At 47.3% G+C, this 20,268-nt stretch overlaps 1 protein-coding gene across 1 annotated transcript in view; it reads left to right on the top strand.

Moving 5' to 3' along the window:
- nell2a (neural EGFL like 2a) overlaps positions 1–20,268 on the top strand; it is a 55,059-nt gene that overhangs the window by 10,712 nt on the left and 24,079 nt on the right. Inside the window, exons 4-12 of the mRNA XM_062461456.1 lie at positions 125–298; positions 910–1,006; positions 3,128–3,200; positions 3,570–3,652; positions 3,923–4,051; positions 5,172–5,274; positions 7,508–7,599; positions 9,219–9,324; positions 9,846–9,974. Coding sequence (XP_062317440.1) covers positions 125–298; positions 910–1,006; positions 3,128–3,200; positions 3,570–3,652; positions 3,923–4,051; positions 5,172–5,274; positions 7,508–7,599; positions 9,219–9,324; positions 9,846–9,974 — 986 coding nt within the window. The remainder of the gene's footprint in view (positions 1–124; positions 299–909; positions 1,007–3,127; positions 3,201–3,569; positions 3,653–3,922; positions 4,052–5,171; positions 5,275–7,507; positions 7,600–9,218; positions 9,325–9,845; positions 9,975–20,268) is intronic.

The raw sequence follows: 20,268 nt of genomic DNA, 5'->3' as shown, positions 1-20,268 counted from the left end.
GTTGGGGGGTGGTATGGAAGGGTGAGTGTGTGTGAGTATTTCTGTTGATGTGCGTGTGGTATTGAAGGGAGTGTGTGTGTGTGCGTGAGATTGTCTCTAGTGACCGTGTGTGTTTCCTCTGCAGGTTTCTGGAGCTGGAGAGCAGTGGCCAGCGTAGCGAGGTGCGTCTACACTACCGCACCAAAGGTCAGCAGCCTCACACAGAGGTGTTCCCCTACAGCCTGGCGGACGGCCAGTGGCACAAGGTCTCGGTGGGCGTCAGCGCCTCTCATGTCATACTTCACGTGGACTGCAACAGGTAGACCCACCTTCAGGACTCACAACAGCTACTTGTTCACTCGGGTCCCCTTCGTTTACAGCAGGGATGGGCAATCCTGGTCCTCAGGGGGCCCTGTCCTGCATGTTTTACATTAACATTACATTTACATTTAGTCATTTAGCAGACGCTCTTATCCAGAGCGACTTACAGTAAGTTCAGGGACATTCTCCCCGAGGAAAGTAGGGTGACGTGCCTTGCCCAAGGACACAACGTCATTTTGCACGGCCGGGAATCAAACCGGCAACCTTCTGATTAATAGCCCGACTCCCTAACCATTCAGCCATCTGTTTTAGATGTTTCCCTGCTCCAGCACACCTGTTTCAAATGAATGGGTTGTTTTCAAGCTCTGGAAGCCGGGTAATGACAATTCATTTGAATCAAGTGTGTTGGAGCAGGGAAACATCCAAAACATGCAGGACAGTGGCCCCTGAGGACCAGGATTGCCCACCCTGCACAGGATACACCCAATATGGCCTGCTTTGTCACGCCATATATAGTCATGGATTTTCTCCCAAAGCTTGTTGGAGATGGTGTGTGTGTGTTTATGTGCATTTAGATTGTGCTGACTGGATTTTGTGGTTTGTGTTAAGGATCTATGAGAGGGTGGTTGAAATCCCCTATATGGACATGCCAGAGGACACTTCCGTCTGGCTGGGACAAAGGAACAGCGCACATGGCTTCTTCAAGGTAAATATAATACCTCCATCTTGGATTTACATTTGAGAATTATATATATTTTTTATTATTCAGATCATTTGAAGGACATTACAGGTCTTGGCTCTTAGGAAATGTTTGCTGAAAATTAGAATCCAGCTCTGTTTTTTTGCCCCCCAACTTTTATTTACAATCGCTCTGAATTTAATTCCATACATTAATCAAGACTTCCAATTTAATTTATAGTTTCTCTACTCACCACAGCTATGGGCATTTTGTGTGGCTGTATACTGCTCCTCCCCTACTCTGCTGTTAAGCACCCTGTTATTACCCCTCCAGGCCCTTTCACAACACTGATTTGGGAGAAATCATTAAACACCCCAGACTGCTCATTAAACATGGCTCATTGTTTATCAGAGCTCAACACTTATACTGTCTAACCCTTGTGTTATCCACTCTCTCCTTTTTTCACTGTCTCTCTCTCGTTCTCTCTCTCTCTTTCACACACACACACACATGCACACACACACACACACACACACACACACACACACACACACACACAACACACACACACACACACACCCTTCCCAGGAGAATAAGTTAGAGTGTAATCTTATCGGCTCTTACCTGTTTTAACCAGGCCTGATGGTGCTGTGTGTGCGTGCTGTCCTCTTAGAAACGATCTTGCTTGTGTGTGTGTGTGTGTGTATACGCTGTACATGGGTTAGCGTTTTGTGTGTGTGTGCGTGTGTGCATGTGTCGCTCCCGGCTGTTGAATTTCCTCAGCGTTAATTGGCAGATGAAGAAGACTCGGAGGTCAGCCACTAATCTTGACGTGTCCCAGCGTCCCCCCATCCCCCCCTCCCCTCCCTCTGAAGGTCTGATTAGTGCGCAGGAGATGCATCTCCCCTATAGATACCTCCTTCATTAGCTCTCTCACATTCCTCTCCTCTTTGTTAGCCCAAGCTTTGTTTAGAGGCATGAAAAATGCTGCCATAGTGTTGACAGCAAAGTATTTTACCCAATGAAACCAAGTGGACATCTCCACTACAAAGAACAATACTTTATCTTTCTGTTGACAGAAGATGCCATATGCTGAGGTAATGGTTGTCAACATTCAGTTCTGTCTGATGGCTTGTATAGACATGGATTTGGTTGGACAGAGAAGCTAGCTAAAGTCATAATTTCTCTATTTCTGGTATGCATCCTACCTCAACTTTTACATAATTTAACATGGTAAAACATCCAATTTAATGTTTTCTTGAGTCTGCTGAGTGACATGTTGAATGACAACAAACACAACTCATGCTGTGTCCCATTCTACCACTGTTGTCATGAGAAATTGGGAAATCTGTTTCAGGGGATTTGAATTTATGGCCAGTAAATTGAAGTGGCAAGACAATTTAAAAAACAATTTCTCATCAGTTGCACGGCTCCACTTCAGTAAGGGGAATAAATGCACTCAAGGAGAGAAACAGGCCAGGTTTCCATGGCGACTAAGTGTCTGTGTGTGTGTTTTGGACACAGGGCTATCAAATTAAGAGACCCATAAATCAAATGGAATCTCTATCCCCAGTTACGCTTATCAAAATGAATCTGGAGAAAACAGAAATTGCTATTACATTCATGACTCCTACATCATTGGTTCACTTTACATTGTATTGGTGTTCAATTATCCTAGTCAGCAGCAAACCACCACCTGTCCATGGAATATTGTAACTGAGAATATACTTGTCACTGGAACAAGAATTTACTCTGACAATCATGTTTATGAAATATTATTGAGTTCATACTGTGTGAGTGTGTGTGGATGTGTGGAGGGAAAATACAATGTGGTTGGTGTGTGCGTTTATTAGTGTGTGTGTGTGTGTGTGTATGATGTTTGAGTATTATTCATGTGTTTTCCTCTTCATTTCCTACCTCTGCTCCTTCACCAACGGATTTATGTAACACTTTACACAGTGGTAACAGTTGCTTTATGCTCTGAACCCAGTGGTAGCAGGTGGTTTATGTAACACTGCACACAGTCGGAACAGCTATGCAGTCTCTTATTTCAGGGTGCTCTCTTCGATCAAGCACAATACACAGTCAGCGATGTTCTCTCTGTACCCTAATCATGTGTGTGTGTGTGTGTCCTGTCTCTGTCCACAGGGAGTGATGCAGGATGTTCAGATACTGGTGATGCCTCAGGGATACATCTCTCAGTGTCCAGACCTCAACAGGAGTGAGTCGGCTCGTCCACAGCCCCAGTACCTTCATCTGAACTGTCTCGTATCATGCACCTAGACCCTATGCTACTATTTGCAACCTGTTACCCCTCATAAAAAATGTGATGTCCAAATAATCGTTTTGGACATCACTTTTGTTGTTTAGCACCTTTTTGTTTGCAAATAAGCCTCCCCTTCTATTACCCTCCTCCACTCCATAGTCACTTAATGAGGAGAGGAATATTATTGAACCGGGAGTGCATGCTAGTGCAGTAAAACCTGTGAACTGTTAGCACGTATGCTAATACGCTAGCACCCTATGGTGTGAAATTCATTACATCATACAGCTAAACTGTTTATTTACAGTATATCCACTTTTCTTTTAGCCTGCCCTACTTGTAACGACTTCCACGGTCTGGTTCAGAAGATCATGGAGCTGCAGGATATCCTGGCCAAGACCTCCAACAAGGTAGACCCTTGTAGCACCTGGTTCCTGTATAGAAAGAGAGTTGGAATACATGCATGAATTGCTCATTTACATGCTAATTACACATGCTAGCTCAGTACATAGATATGAATGTAGTCTTCAGTCCCAAGTAGTACACAGCATTTGAAGACACTTGAGTACGAGTATGCGGTGCTTCGAATGTATGGAGATGAGTGATGAGGACTGCTCTTGGCCAACTCTCTCCTCTCCCCCCCCCCCCCCCCCACGCCTTTGTTTCTGGGGTGCGAACAGCTGTCCAGGGCGGAGGAGAAGATGAATGGGCTGGACGGCTGCTATTGTGAGAGGACCTGCACCGTGAGGGGGACCGTCTACAGGGAGGACGAGGCCTGGACAGATGGCTGCAGGAACTGCACATGCACGGTGGGATATACACGTGTGTGTGTGTGTGTGTGTGTATTGTCATGCATGTGAGGGGCCTCTGCTCTTTCTCAGTGTGTGTTTGTGTGTGTGTTTGTGTGTGCGTGTAGTGTCATGCATGTAATAGGGGGCTTCTACTCTTTCTGCGTGTGTGTGTGCGTTTGTAACTGTAGCACTGTGTGCCTTTGTGTGAACTCGCTCGATGCTCCCATTGTAACCCTGCCATTGTTTTGTTCCTCAAGTGGTGGTTAGGTAGGGGGGCACTACCTAACCACACTGGGCAGGGGAGTATGTGGAGGATGGACGAGCGGGGAGGGAGAGTTTGGCCATTGTGGATGGCTTATGTTCTCATTATTCTATTGGGTTACATGCTGGTTGCCCCGGAAACTGTATGAAACCGCACAGCAACCGGGATTAGACAGATCAACAGTTCCTGGAAAGAACGTGGAGACCTTAGGGGACCTTCCTCTCCACCTACTAGTGTTAATAATCACCAGAGGGAGCCCTGATTGGTGCATTGAGTTTGCACCACCGCAAGCCAACAGCCTCCCTCCCCTCCCCCGTCACTCCGTAGCACCCCCAACATCTGATCCTCCCCTCAGAACGGCAAACAATCCACCAACAAAACGGCTTCGTGCCCCACTAACCAAGGTGCGACGAGAGAAAATCGCATACCTCGCACTACATTTCACCTAATTACTCCTGACAGACGATGATAATTATCGTCTTGGATTCGTTCCGGCTGCTCATCCAATGAAATTGCGGTGATCATTGGTGTGTCGCGAGACTGAGACCAGCTGCAGCTTCACAATTAGACGGGGGGGGGGGGGGTGGGGTGTTCTTTACCTTCTGCGTGCCAATTAGCCGCAACCTTTTTGATTCAAAGGTCATGCATTAAGATGTTATCAATTATGCGGATCAGTCACATGCCATGTACCACCAGAGCAGATCCCAGTGGAGGGCAGAGCCCATGGAGAGAATGCTAACAAAACTGCAGGGCAGTGCAGATAGGAGACCCGCGTGTCTCTCCACATTACTCCTCTGACCTCTACTGCTGTACAAGTGTTGTGTGTCATTCTGCTTCCTGGGATTTGCTGTGACTTCCTGTGTTTGTCCGCAGCAGAATGGCACCGTGCAGTGTGAGAGCATCTCCTGCCCTCCTCCTCAGTGCCCGGCGGGCACAGCTCCTGCCTACGTGAGGGGCGCCTGCTGCAAGGAGTGTCAGCGTGAGTGGAGTACCTTAACCTCGCTCCCCCTCACTCTCACTCACACGCTCACACGCGCACACACGGTCAGCAGGCACACGCGCAAAAACGCATGTGGGTTCAGTACACGTACACACACGGACACGTACGTGCATTACGCACACGCTCACAAGTGTATTTCAGTGTACACACGCACACCACACATGCACACATTCTGTCAAATAGACGATGTTTACGCCCCCCCACGCGCACGGACACGCAAACACTCACTCACACACGCCTCAGAGACAGGCACAGACACGCGCACACACTTACATACACACACACGCGCCCGAGACAGGCACAGCACGCCTCCACAAGGGCTGCCTGACAACTGACCATGGCTTGCCGTTGCTAAGTTACATCCCAGCTCGCCCCCCTGAGAAGGCCATCCTCCTGCATATACATGGACCAATCAATTATTCATCAGCTTGCTTCAACACACAGATGGCTCCCACTGACACTAATGGGAAGCAGAAATGTGGGGTTGCAGGATGTGAGACAAACCAGTTCCTGTTTACAGTAGGCTATACGGGCTGCCCTGTAAGCTCATCCTAAAGGGTGGAGTGGGAGGTTTTCTGTTGCTTTTCTTCCAGAAAAGTTTGGAAGTAGAAAAAAACGGAGAAGTTTGGAGCACCACCTAAAAGCACAAAGTAAAAACGCTAGCTGCTGGAACAGGTTTGCGTCTCGCTATTTGGAATGTGAAACATAAAGATAAACGTCCATATGCTTTATTTTATCAATAGTCGTTTAGCAAGGATGTGTTGCTCTCAGATAAATAATTCTGTTTCATCTGGTATCTCCCCAGTAGTGTGGAGACAGGGCTTTTTTTGTCCGACTGCAAGCACAGAGCAGAATCCTTATTACCCACCTCTCTGCAGGATGTAACACGGTGCATTTCAGCTCTATTGCCTTTTCAATATAAAAACGGATTTCAAAGGATATTAGCTTTTCTCACCTCAACTTTTCTCTTATATTGACTCAAATGACCTTGAAAGTGAAAGACGTGTTCGAAAGCAATAATGTTAACGCACCGACTGAACCTCCACCATACATACTAGAAGCACTAGTCCATAGCAGGTTTGTACCATTTGTATTCTTGTTTATACTAAGCCTACATGAAGCCCAACGTATATTTTTAGAGTGCTGTGCTATCACCAGTCCCTATGTGTAAATTTACACCAAGTCACTAGAAACTCCCACACATGACATCATCGCATTCACAAGCTGTTCTGTGAGAAACATACTGATACACTGTCCAACATGCACACTTTACAGTAGATACAGTTTAAGTCTTTATCAAGAGGTCTCCATTAGCTTCAAAAGCTAATCAGCGCGCGTAAACATGTCATACCCAAGGGTTGCACAGCAGCACAGGGCTTTAACGTAATCCGTTGTTTTGTTACATAAACATAAACAAGTGGTGGGTAATCTCCTTCTGACTCCAAACCCCTGCGTGTCTGTGTTCACTTATCTTGCTGAGGTAGACAAACACGGGGCTAATTACTCACACTTCGCTTTTGGAGGGGAGCTGCGCTACAAAAACACTACACTCTCCGAATGAGAACGTTATCTGTTCCTAGCGTACACTTTCCCACAGGATGGAGCTCTGTTTGTTAGATGTTTGTTGAGATCTGCTTTAAATGGCACTGCATTTTTGTATTTTTTTCATCTTCGTTTACTCCCCCCCCCCCCCCCCCCCCGAGTTAGGAATTAGCATTTTTATAGGTAGATGACACGGCCGGATATTAAGTGCCATTTTTAGGGCCTCTGTTAATCACTGGGAAAACTGAGTAACAGCTCTGAGTGGGACAGCAAACTGACACATTTAATATGATTGAGTTTGCTGCCTTTCGTCAAATGTTTGCCTTTCTGTCGGACACCCACGGTGTGACATTGCGGTGTCCCCAATGTGTGTTGTTTTTAAAAGAGAGCCCCCCTGCTGTCTGAGCCTCCGTCTAGTTCCGGATGATTCTAGATTCCCTTGTCGTCTGTGTTTCTCAAACCACAGCAGAGAAAGGCTGTCCTGTACAAGGACTCATGTTTGAATGCACGTGTGTGTGTGTGTGTGTGTAGCCTACACGAGACACGGCTGCGTGATCTTTTTGTTTGTGTAACTACTATATGTGTCTGTGTGTGTGTGAGTGTTTTTATATGCATGTTCCTTTTTGTGTATAACTGGTATGTGTGTGTGTGTGTGCGTGTGTATCTCCAGCTGTGTGTAAGTTGGGTGAGACAGACTTTGTGGAGGGGGATCAGAAGGCCGTTCGTGATGCCGCTGGCAGGTGCGTGCTGTTTGAATGCAGGGTAAGTACAATGACACTTCAACTAATTAAACATAGAAACTTTCTTTTACAAAAGAGACTTGGCAAACCTTTTTAACCACTTCCAAGATGCCGCAATAAAATAACAGAAAGAAACCTAGTACCTCAGGTGTATTTGTGTCTGTTTCATGTTGTGTGACAGCTCACTCAGTAGTCGTTACTCTAGTCTAGAACTGTTCCTCCAGTTTAAATCCTACCCGAATGACTAAGCATTCCAAGAATTCAATAAAAGCTAACTTTATTGATCTAATTTGTCAACATTCTCATATCAACTAGATATTTGGGAACATGTATATCAGACATATCAGATACATATCCAAAACTCCCCTATGTATACTGCTCTCTCTCCTACAGAGTGTAGGACAGCTGTGTGCTGTGGTTACAACACACACATGCACGCACGCGCGCACACACACACACACACACACACACACACACACACACACACACACACACACAGACACACCTGGCCGATGCAGGCCCACCTGCCTGCTACCAGACAGAGTGTGGGAGATCAAAGCAGCCGGGACGAGAAGCGAGCTCAGTCGTCGTGGTCCTTCACACTCACTTGCCGAGCACCCTGACAGCTGCTCGTCAAGCTCTGATCATCTGTCTCCGGGCAGGGGGGAGGAGCGAGATGGCTGAAAGAGGGTGGAGGTAGTAGGGAGAAGGGAGGAGGACATCAGACAAGATTACCTTCAGCTAAGCCTGCTTAGCTGCATTGTGCAGAAGCTATGCTTCTGCACAATGCAACAAAATTGTCAGGCAACATATTCTAAGTGCCAGGTGTGCAATCGCTAAAGCCTTATGGCTTTGATGCATTATAATGATACATAATGAACCTGAAGTCATAACATGCCAACAAACCCGTTTCATGACACAGAGGTGTGTCATGAAAGTTTGAGTTAGGATGTGACCGTGTGTAATATGTCCAAGGTGTACAATCTAAAGTGTGTACTGTCTACAGTGTGTACTATGTAAATTGCGTACTATCTACAGTTTTAACTATCCAGTGTACTATCTACAGCGTGTAGCATTGCTATCTCTTTGAAGCTGCTTTGCAGAGCCTGCTAATGATCATGAATACAATTGCCCGGGATGAGTCAACCTTACTCAAGTTTACACTGCATAGACACATACACACATACACTCACACACACACACATACTGTACACACACACACGCACACACACACCAAATAGAGACAACCTTTCTGTTGGTCTATGTCTGTATTTGATGAGGGTGTAGGAGTATTCACTCTCCATGATCTAAAGATAAGTAACTAGCCAGAGTTATACTGTACAAGGCAGAGACAGGACATCGGCTTCGGCCGTAGTTTAAGACATCATTTCTATTGACCAACTGCTATGCCACATTCACAAAAGGAAGTGTTGATAGGAGAAGGAAGGAGAAACAGACAATGGCACACAATGGAGTCATAATTGCCTTCATAATTACATCCAAGCCTCATCAAATCAGGAGGAAACAGTGTCACTGCACAGGGATTGTGTGAGCGGGTGTGGTCGCGTACTCGTGTGTGTGTCCTTTTGTGTGCGTATTTGTGTGTGCGCGTGCCGGAAACGTTTTTTCCTGTGTCACCAGGAGCGCACCATGCACCGGGTGGGGGCGACGAGTCCCTGTCCTGAGCTCACCTGCCCTGAGTCCGAGCGCATCACTCTCTCTGACAAGTGCTGCCAAGTCTGCAGAGGTGGGAGAAACACACACACACACACACACCTACCTAAACACGCACATACATTCACACAGACATGTACAAGAACACACACACACACCTAAATGCACACACATACACACTTCCAATATCCCCCTTGTTATGAGACCACAAACAAGACAGTGTGTTCTCAGGATCTGTCCAATCGAGGACCTCTCAACCCTTTTCAACAGTAACTATCTCACACTCACTCTTCAGTGCTGATGATCAAAGGCTGAGTTAACTTGTGTTGCTTGGCAATATACACTTAATGGGACTCCAAGGCTTGGTTAAACGTGTTAGTGTGTGCGCTGCAGCTTGGCCTTCATTGACTCATTGATAGGGAAACCAAATAGAGATTGAAGGAAGAAATGTACTGAATCACGCTCTCTGCCTCAGAGACGCAAGCTAACACTAAGAGAAGTGGCTTGGCTTGTTTCAGCTGCTGATGCTGCTGCAGTCCAAGTCCAAGTGATCTTTTCCTCTCCTCTCCCTTCCTTCTCTCCTGTCTCCTGTAGGTCATAACTTCTGTGCTGAGAGCCACAGCTGTTTCGAACACTCGGACTGTGTGAACCTGGAGGCTGGAGCCCGCTGCAGCTGCAAAGACGGCTTCCGCCCGCTCCGCGATGACAATGCCTACTGTGAAGGTACAGTGAGATTTTCAAACCTAACACAATTTTTCGAACTCTGTTCATCTTTGATCTTTGTGCTGTGGCTGAATGTCTCCTCTATTTTTAGTTGTCAGCTCCAGTCAATGGGGTGGGTCACAGTTTAGTGGGGATAGTCGAAATGTATTTTGATTTTGGGAAGGTAGGCATGCTGTGACATAGAACGTCCCCGAGCGTTTTTCAAATTCATATCCCTCGTATGCTGTTGGTCCGTCAAGTCTTTGTTACCCGGTTGAATTCTCGGTTTCTCTGCCAAATAAAAAAGAGTGAAATTCCGTGAGCAGAATCCCATAGAGAGTACTCTAATTCATCACCCAGCTGAACATTTATTGCTGATTGCCGGGGAACACTGTAAACTCTAGTAAAACACTGTGCGACGGATCATCTCATCCTTGTCCTCCTACAAAACCCATCACCACTGTGTTCCTGTGTTGACGGCCGGCCACTTTAGCAGACTGAAAAACCTGCGGCGACACTTGGAGATCGTTTGGTTTCGCTTGGCCTGCAATTAGTGAATCGATGAGTAGCGAATCAAGGTTGTCCTCACAACTCGGACCACACATCCTATCCCTAGAAGGGACTGTCACTCACGTTGGGCTTTTCACTTCATGAAAGCGCCCATCCTCTCAAAGCACTGAAGCAATGTAGACACCAATCAGCAGGGCTGAATCCTTTCCCACCTGCGTACACCAACTTCTGCGTTGGTGTGGCACATGCATCATTAAAACTACAGCCTCCTGGTTAAGATGAAAGCTTGCTCCTCTAGCTTTTCGCCATCTCGTTGGCAGCACGCGGTAAATAAGCCATCAAAAGTCCCCCCCGCCCACTCCCCTCCCTCTCTTCCCTGCTCTGCTCGTAGCTCCGGCCGTACGCTCGCCCTACTTTATCTACGTATGATGCGTTTCCTCTGATGACTTGCCTGTCACCTTCGCCAAGATCACGGGGGTGTCATCTGCTGTGGGTTTCATCTCTGACACCGCCTCGCTAACTAAGTGACTCACGTGTGCCTCCACACTGTCATTTGGAACCGACCCAATAAGAAACAGTTTGCCAGGTAATGAAGCTATCTCGGGACATCTTGCCTTCTTGAAGATGCTATCGGTTCTCCACTTCCTGCCTTAAATGAATGGGAGGTTTGAGGTTGTGGGTGTTGCTGTATGCTGGCTTCACAGCTTCCCTCAGGCTCATAGTCAGTGACCTTGGTACAGTATACGTTCTGTTCAAAAGATCACTTACTGGCTCTTTCAAGCGCTACTCTTCAATACCTGACAGACTCTAGAATCAAAGAAACTCCATTGCTCTTAGAACCCATTATCGTGTATTTGTATGAAAGTCCAAACTTGTCTCTGTCTACACAAAGACGAGACAAGAGGAAAAAAAACTCACGAAAGGGGAACATGTTTTCATCTCAAGTTTGGAATTGATTTCGTCTGAGACGCTCACACAGTTGGATGTTTGATTGAAGACGTTCAATCGCTCAGTGACTCTCATCTCTCTTTTGGTGTTTGTCCCTGTTGTGGTAGCATCTTGTTAGCAGGGACATGTTTGGAAAAGCTGTGTTTTGATTGTTGAACCGAGTAGCCATCCCATAATAACAGAGGTACTTGCATCGGAGCAGACAGTCTTCAGTTTCTGGCACAAGCACTCCACAACAGAGCTATTCATCTCAAGAGCCAGGCCAGGTCTCAGGAAATTGAACGTGTGTGTGTGTGTGAGTGTGCCGTTGGCTCTCTATGTGTGTGTCTGTGTGTTTGTGTGTCAGTGTTTGGATGCCTGTGTGTATGTGTGAGTGAGTGTGTGTGTGTGTGTGTGTGTGTGTGTGTGGAGAAAGAGATTGAGAGGTTTGCATCTAAAACTGCAGAGGGGACTTGAAATTGACTCAATTTGCTGATGCGGTTCTCACAAAGGCAATTGATTGTTTTGGGGCGAGAGGTTTGAGCGTCTGGAAATAATTTACACTTGGAGTGTGTGCTTTTTCCCAAATAGTTGTATCGTGTATCACACAGGGATGGGAGAATGTTTGTACTGGCAGTAATAACTTGGATCAAGAAACACCTTCCAGCAGCTGAGAGCATCAAAAGATCTAAATTGTCTACTTCTGATTCTCTGTGAGCTTCTGTATAAGAGAAGAAGGGGACAAACAACAACAACCATACATACACATAGACACACTCCCGAATCCACTGCACCAAGGTTGTGTTACGGAAGACTCTAGCTCTTTAAAACACTCCTAGGTCAGAGATGTGCCAGAAATAGCCTGAGATCATTTTTGTGTAAATGTTTCATCAGAGCAGTGGTAGGCAGAGACTCAGGGGGATGCTATCCTCCTGCAGCTTGTGTGTGAATCCTCAGACATAAAATGAGCCAAATTCCTCTTTAGAAGCCAGTCAAGTTGAAGTCGTCCTGTTCTCCATCCCAGCTGTGTGGGTTTGCTATTATCTTCATTAGACAGAGAGGCGGTGTGTGTATAACTAACAGCCTGTGTGTGTGTGTGTGTGTATGTGTGTCCTGAGACAGAGAGAGGGTGTGTGTGGAACTTGACAGCCTGTGTGTGTGTGTGTGTGTATGTGTGTGTGTCCTGAGACAGAGAGAGGGTGTGTGTGGAATTGACAGCCTGTGTGTGTGTGTGTGTTGGTGTGTGCGTGTGTGTCCAGAGAGGGGGCGTGTGTGGACAGTCTGTGTGATTGGCGCTACATTCAACAGTCAGATTGGTGGAACGTGCTAAGGATCATGTCATTCTTCTTATTTTCCAGCTGGAGAGCATGCTTAAGGTCAGGCTTTCTTATTCTTTTGTAACTTTGTAACTTACCCTTTACTTTATTGCATTGCACTAGTTCAGAATAAATTGATTATAATCTTCTTTCTTTTTTTCTTTTTTTTGACAGAGCTCATAAAAATAAACTATCGTTTTATGAATTGTCTGCAGTAGTGAGAGATTGGGGGCCTGACCTGGGCTGTGTTTCCGGAAAGCGTCGTAAGCCTAAGTTGATCGTAGAATCCATCGTACGACGAATCTTAGTTTTACGGGCCGTTCCCAAAGACACCGTAACTAAAGTGTCTCTTGAAAATTCCTAAACGCACGTAAGAAATATCGATGGTTTCGTTATTTTACTCGATCGTTGCTACGATCCATCGTTATCGGGAAACGCAGCCCAGGTTGGTTCAGAATAAAAACAAAACATGGAAGAAGAATAAGTCTAACTTTATAAACAATAACAAACACTCGCACAAAGTCTGAGATACCACTTACAGCATGTACTGTGATGTGCATTTTTTTTTTTACAGAAGATTCAAATATTTGTTCTGTTTAGAAACTGTCACATTCCTGTCAGGTATGAATCAAATAGCAGCAAGGTCTCAACTCTCCAGGTTCTCAGGTTTGGAGCAGAATGGGTTTTAAAGGGCACTAGCCAGCAGTTTTCCCAGAGATGACATTCTAATATCAACAAGTCACACAGACAACTGTTTACCTCTCACAGAAGCAGTATTTGAACATATAAAGGTAGTTGTGTTTCACATACTCTGTGTAATCATACAGGGCACCCCAGGCGTGTGTGTATGTGTGGGTGTGTGTGTACGCGTGTGTGTGTGCGCTTGCTCAGTGAGCTGTATTCTATAGCTGATCTGTATCTGGATTTTGAATGTCAGAAGGTGAATGGAGGCTAATTGGCTTTGAGCACGCCTCTCTGGGTCCCCCACGGAGAGGTCCCCACACACACACACACACACACACACACACACACACACACACACACACACACACACACACACACACACACACACACACACACACACACACGTACAGTAGGTATTGAAAGTGTATGTAAGTGAGAGATAAAAGTATCCTCTTGTGTATGCTTGAAAGCAGGCAAATATCACACACGTTGTCCAGCAGCATTGTTTTTCAATTCCATACATGACATCAGTGAGGCCATACCTCAACACCCCCCCAGCACACCCATCACTCCCACCCCAGCACACCCATCACTCCCACCCCAGCACACCCATCACTCCCACCCCAGCACACCCATCACTCCCACCCCAGCACACCCATCACGCCCACCCCAGCACACCCATCACTCCCACCCCAGCACACCCATCACTCCCACCCCAGCACACCCATCACTCCCACCCCAGCACACCCATCACTCCCACCCCAGCACACCCATCACGCCCACCCCAGCACACCCATCACTCCCACCCCAGCACACCCATCACTCCCACCCCAGCACACCCATCACTCCCACCCCAGCACACCCATCACTCCCACCCCAGCACACCCATCACTCCCACCCCAGCACACCCATCACTCCCACCCCAGCACACCCATCACTCCCACCCCAGCACACCCATCACTCCCACCCCAGCACACCCATCACTCCCACCCCAGCACACCCATCACTCCCACCCCAGCACACCCATCACGCCCACCCCAGCACACCCATCACGCCCACCCCAGCACACCCATCACTCCCACCCCAGCACACCCATCACGCCCACCCCAGCACACCCATCACGCCCACCCCAGCACACCCATCACTCCCACCCCAGCACACCCATCACGCCCACCACAGCACACCCATCACGCCCACCCCAGCACACCCATCACTCCCACCCCAGCACACCCATCACTCCCACCCCAGCACACCCATCACGCCCACCACAGCACACCCATCACGCCCACCCCAGCACACCCATCACTCCCACCCCAGCACACCCATCACTCCCACCCCAGCACACCCATCACTCCCACCCCAGCACACCCATCACTCCCACCCCAGCACACCCATCACTCCCACCCCAGCACACCCATCACTCCCACCCCAGCACACCCATCACTCCCACCCCAGCACACCCATCACTCCCACCCCAGCACACCCATCACTCCCACCCCAGCACACCCATCACTCCCACCCCAGCACACCCATCACTCCCACCCCAGCACACCCATCACGCCCACCCCAGCACACCCATCACGCCCACCCCAGCACACCCATCACTCCCACCCCAGCACACCCATCACGCCCACCCCAGCACACCCATCACTCCCACCCCAGCACACCCATCACTCCCACCCCAGCACACCCATCACTCCCACCCCAGCACACCCATCACTCCCACCCCAGCACACCCATCACTCCCACCCCAGCACACCCATCACTCCCACCCCAGCACACCTATCACGCCCACCCCAGCACACCCATCACGCCCACCCCAGCACAAACAGTCTTCCTCTGCTTCTCTCACCCTGTCTCCTCCACCTGCTCCTCCCTCCAGACCGCTGGCCAGTCGGTGGTGGTACAGAGTACAGGAAGACAGATGATGGTCCATTGATTCACACACACACACACACACACACACACACACACACACACACACTTACTCACGGCAGCTCTGTCTCAGATTCATTAGCAAGTGTCAGGATGAAGACTGAAGCGCAGTCACTCCCCCCAGCTAAGTGCTCATCATCCTCCTGCGTGCTCCATAGCATAAGCAGGGCATTTGTTACAGAGGAAACACACACTCGCAAATGCTCTCGTACTCACACACACACTCTCTCACTCACACACGCTCACTCACACGTGCTCAAAGGTGCACGCACACCATTCCCGTGTGCGCGGTGAGCTCATAGCCCATTGTTTCAAGACACGCAGCGAGATGACACTTCTCAATGATTTATCACTTGTGGGTGGCTCTCAACCAGACAATAACCGCTCTTTTAAATGCAGATTTCCCTCTCGATGCATCCCGATGTGGGTCCGTTCGCTCAATCATCCTAATAGGCTTTGTACAAAATAGTTTGAGAAGCTCCGCATGTGTGTTTGAATTTTGTTTAAGCCGACTCACTGAGAATAAGATTATGGCTTATTTAAGAAGTCGAAAAGAGGAAGAAATAAAAAAAATCCTACGCTCAAGGTTCTTTCCTTGTTCCTCGCTCATTAGAACACAGCAGACAATGCCCACAATTCTCCAAACAATTTGAAGTTAATTGTTCCGGGGAGAGAAAGCGCAAGGCCTCGGCGTTCGTAAGAACCTATTTGTTAGAGTGCATTTGGCATGTGACTCGAAAAGGATGTGGGCCGCCTGGCACTGTCCACAATGCGGGAACACGCGGAGAGAAAGAGAGGGTCCCCCTTCATCCATTACAGCCACACTTGAACCTCTCTCTCGGCTGCTCCGGACCAAAGAGCCACTGGCATCTAGCATCACCGTGAGAGCTACAGTTAAGACTGCATTAAGCACCTCGCTTCCGCATCAACAACCGCTAGTCCTCGACACCTACGCAATGGAGCGATTGCGTTGCAACCGAAATACAGGGACGCACACTGTGGAAATATCCGCGTGAAACAAACCCTTTGTGCTGGACTTGCTCTGTGGCTCAGTGTGACATATTGGAATTGTTATTAGTAAAAGGAATAGTAATAGGTCACTGTGGAGCGTGTTTAGCCTTTGGTTGCTACTCACACACACACACACTCTCTCTCACACACACATTGTCTCTCACACATGCACACAGACACACACGCATACGCTCTCGTACATACACTCTGTCTCACACACACACACACACACTGTCTCTCACACACGCACACCGACACAGACACACACACACGCATACTCTCTCATACATACAATCTGTCTCACACACAGATACACACACAGGGGTGATGTACTGGGATACAGGTAAAGGGGACAATAGGACTCACATTGCATCGTTCCAGTTCTGTTACTTTTGAGTGATGAGGATGAGCAGTACCTGAACCATGACTGATATTGGTGTTGTTCTAACTTCTGTGACACACACACACACACACACACACACACTCAGACATACACTCACACAAAGACAGAGACATACACACACACACATACAGTCAACAGTGATTTTTTGGGGATCCCCTGCTGATTTTGTACGTTTGCCCACTGACAAAGAAATGATAAGTTTATCATTTTTATGGTATGTTTATTTGAACAGTGAAAGACAGAATAACAACAAGAAAATCCAGAAAAATGCATGTCACCATTTTAATACATTGATTTGCATTTTAATGAGTGAAATAAGTATTTGACCCCTCTGCAAAACATGACTAAGTACTTGGTGGCAAAACCCTTGTTGGCAATCACAGAGGTCAGACGTTTCTTGTCGTTGGCCACCAGGTTTGCACACATCCCAGGTGCAATTTTGTCCCACTCCTCTTTGCAGATCTTCTCCAAGTCATTAAGGTTTCGAGGCTGACGTTTGGCAACTTCAACCTTCAACTCCCTCCACAAATGGGATTAAGGTCTGGAGACTGGCTAGGTCACTCCAGGACCTTAATTTGCTTCTTCTTGAGCCACTCCTTTGTTGCCTTGGCCGTGTGTTTTGGGTCATTGTCATGCTGGAATACCCATCCACGACCCATTTTTAATGCCCTGGCTGAAGGAAGGAGGTTCTCACCCAAGATTTGAAGGTTTGAAGTTGTCCTGTCCCCTTAACAGAAAAACACCCCCAAAGCATAATGCTTCCACCTCCGTGTTTGACGGTGGGGATGGTGTTCTTGGGGTCATAGGCAGCATTCTTCCTACTACAAACACAGTGAGTTGAGTTGATGCTGAAGAGCTCGATTTGCTCTTCTGACCACAACACTTTCACCCAGTTCTCCTCGGAATCATTCAGATGTTCATTGGCCAACTTCACACAGGCCTGTACATGTGCTTTCTTGAGCAGGGAGATCTTGCGGGCGCTGCAGGATTTCAGTCCTTCAAGGCGTAGTGTGTTACCAGTTGTTTTCTTGGTGACCATGGTCCCAGCTGCCTTAAGGCCATTGACAAGATCCTCCCGTGTAGTTCTGGGCTGATTCTTTCAAAATGTCAGCTCTTTACCTGTATAAAAAACACCTGGGAGCCAGAAATCTTTCTGATTGAGAGGGGGTCAAATACGTATTTCACTCATAAAAAATGCGAATCAATTTTGACACACGTTTTTCTTGATTCTCTTTTGTTATTCTGGTCTCTCACTGTTCACATAAACCTACCATTGAAATGTAGACATTTACATTTAGTCATTTAACAGACGCTCTTATCCAGAGCGACTTACAGTGAGTACAGGGACATTCCAAGAGGCAAGTAGGATGAAGTGCCTTGCCCAAGGACACAACATCATTTGGCTATCGAACCGGCAAACTTCTGATTAATAGCCCGATTCCCTAACCGCTCAGCCATCTATCTGACTCCCTACATAGACTGATAATTTCTTTGTCAGTGGGCAAACAAACAAAATCAGCAGGGGATCAACAAAATCCCTCACTGCACACACACACACACACACACACACACACACACACACACACACACACACACACACACACACACACACACACACACTCACACACACACACATGAAGGTGTCATTGAAGGTTCTTGCTTCTATGACTATAGGAAACAGTCCCTTAAGCTCTGTCAAGCTAATACGAATACTAATACTACTTCACCAGAACAAAACCATGTATTTATACTGTGGCTTTTACATAACCTTTGTGCTCTGCCTTTAAATAGCGACCTAACAAGGAAATATAACAAATGAGCTGCAGTCATTGTCAGTCGCCAGCATGCCCAGTCCTGGCCTTGGTGTTTAGGTAAAACCATGATTGATTCAGGCGGTGACGAGGGGAGAATTAAACTCAGTCGTTTTCTGGCCATCCGTCAGAGTGTGTGTGACAGAGAGCGAACCCACATGGCCGCATGGGGAGGTAAAAGCTGCCATCGACTCCGGTGCCCTCTTCGGGTGGTGTGTCACGTGTGGTTGTGTGACAGGCCAATCAAGGAAATGGAGTCACTTAATGGAGATGGATATCCCCATAGACGCCTATAAACGCACACACACACACACACACACACATGCATGTGCGTGCACACACGCACGCACGTACACACACTCTGACACATACCCATTATACATTAGCTTTAATAAATGCTTTCACAATTCTGTACCACGCATAAACACACACACACCTGGCCACACTCACACGCTGACACAAGCACAAACTCGCTTTCAGGTGCTTACCCCCGTCATTTCAGCGGACACGTTCCAGAGTATTGTTTCAGCAGATGTAACTCGTGTCACCAGAGACGAGATGGATGGCTTCCTACAGTTAATGGACTCTAAATTAAAATGACCGCCCAGGCAGCCAATCAGAATCAAGGAAGATTATCACCTAGGGCCTGTTCAAGGTTAACACACATATCCGTCTGTCAAGAGTTCACACGCAAACTCCATATCTTCTCCGTCTCGCATACATATCCACACGCACATCCAAATCCAATGATTTCCTTCCTGTCTTCTTCTGTCCCTCCCTCTCTCTCTCCCTCTCTCTCTTTCTCTCTCTCTCTCTCTTATTCAAACACGCACATCCCCATCCACACAAACTCGATCTGTGTATCACTTCAGCCACCTCTATCAGCCACCTCCTCCACCCCCATGTGTTTTGTGTGTGTGGTCGGCTGAAGGCCACAGGTTTCTTCAAGGGCTGAAGTCATTGTCTGCCGACGTGCATTCAGGCCCTTGCTTGAATAGGGAGAGAGACCAAGTGCCAAAGGAGAGGTAGAAAGGGGAACCAGGAAAGGGGAGGGAGGAGGAGGAGGGCATTTTAATATGTTCATTTAAAGGACTTCATCCAAGGACTTGTGCTTGCTAGGGAGTCAATGCTAAGTACTAGATGCATTGACGGGCCATGTAAAGTGTTTTCCGAACAATGCACTTACAGAAGTTTATAAATGTGTTATTTAGCTTTCACAAAGAGTGAAGGCTGTTCCTTAGGTAATAAGGACCGAACTGATCCTGGCAGTGCAAAGTTTGCCTTGAAACTTGTCTCTATTAGTGTATGTTAGTTAAAGTGTGTCGCTGTACACAGTAGGCCCCACAGCTATATCATACATTACAGATGACATTTAGTTTCTGAGTTTGCGTAGTGTTTGCTTTGAGTTTCACTGCATTGCATCACACAAGTCAGATTTGTTTACTCTGGTGGTTTTATACAGATATTGCTTCTTGCTATCTACAGCATACCAGATTATAGTGAAACAGAGAGAGAATGCATGATTCAAACTTGATGCTTACTGTTTCTATAAAAAATGTGTACTTTAAATTATCTATGAGTGTATATGTAGTGTGCTGTGAATAGGTGTGTGTGTGTATTGGGATGCTTTAAGGCAGTGCTTCTCAACTGGTTTTGGTGCTGGTGTGGAGAGGGTCACGGACGTAGCTTTGGCTCCGTCCAAAAATCTAAGTTGTGTT

The sequence above is a fragment of the Osmerus eperlanus genome, chromosome 5 (assembly GCF_963692335.1).
Source record: "Osmerus eperlanus chromosome 5, fOsmEpe2.1, whole genome shotgun sequence".
Classification (NCBI taxonomy): Eukaryota; Metazoa; Chordata; class Actinopteri; order Osmeriformes; family Osmeridae; genus Osmerus; species Osmerus eperlanus.
The sequence above is the reverse complement of the archived record's forward strand: the minus strand, read 5'-3'. Positions and strand labels throughout refer to the sequence as shown.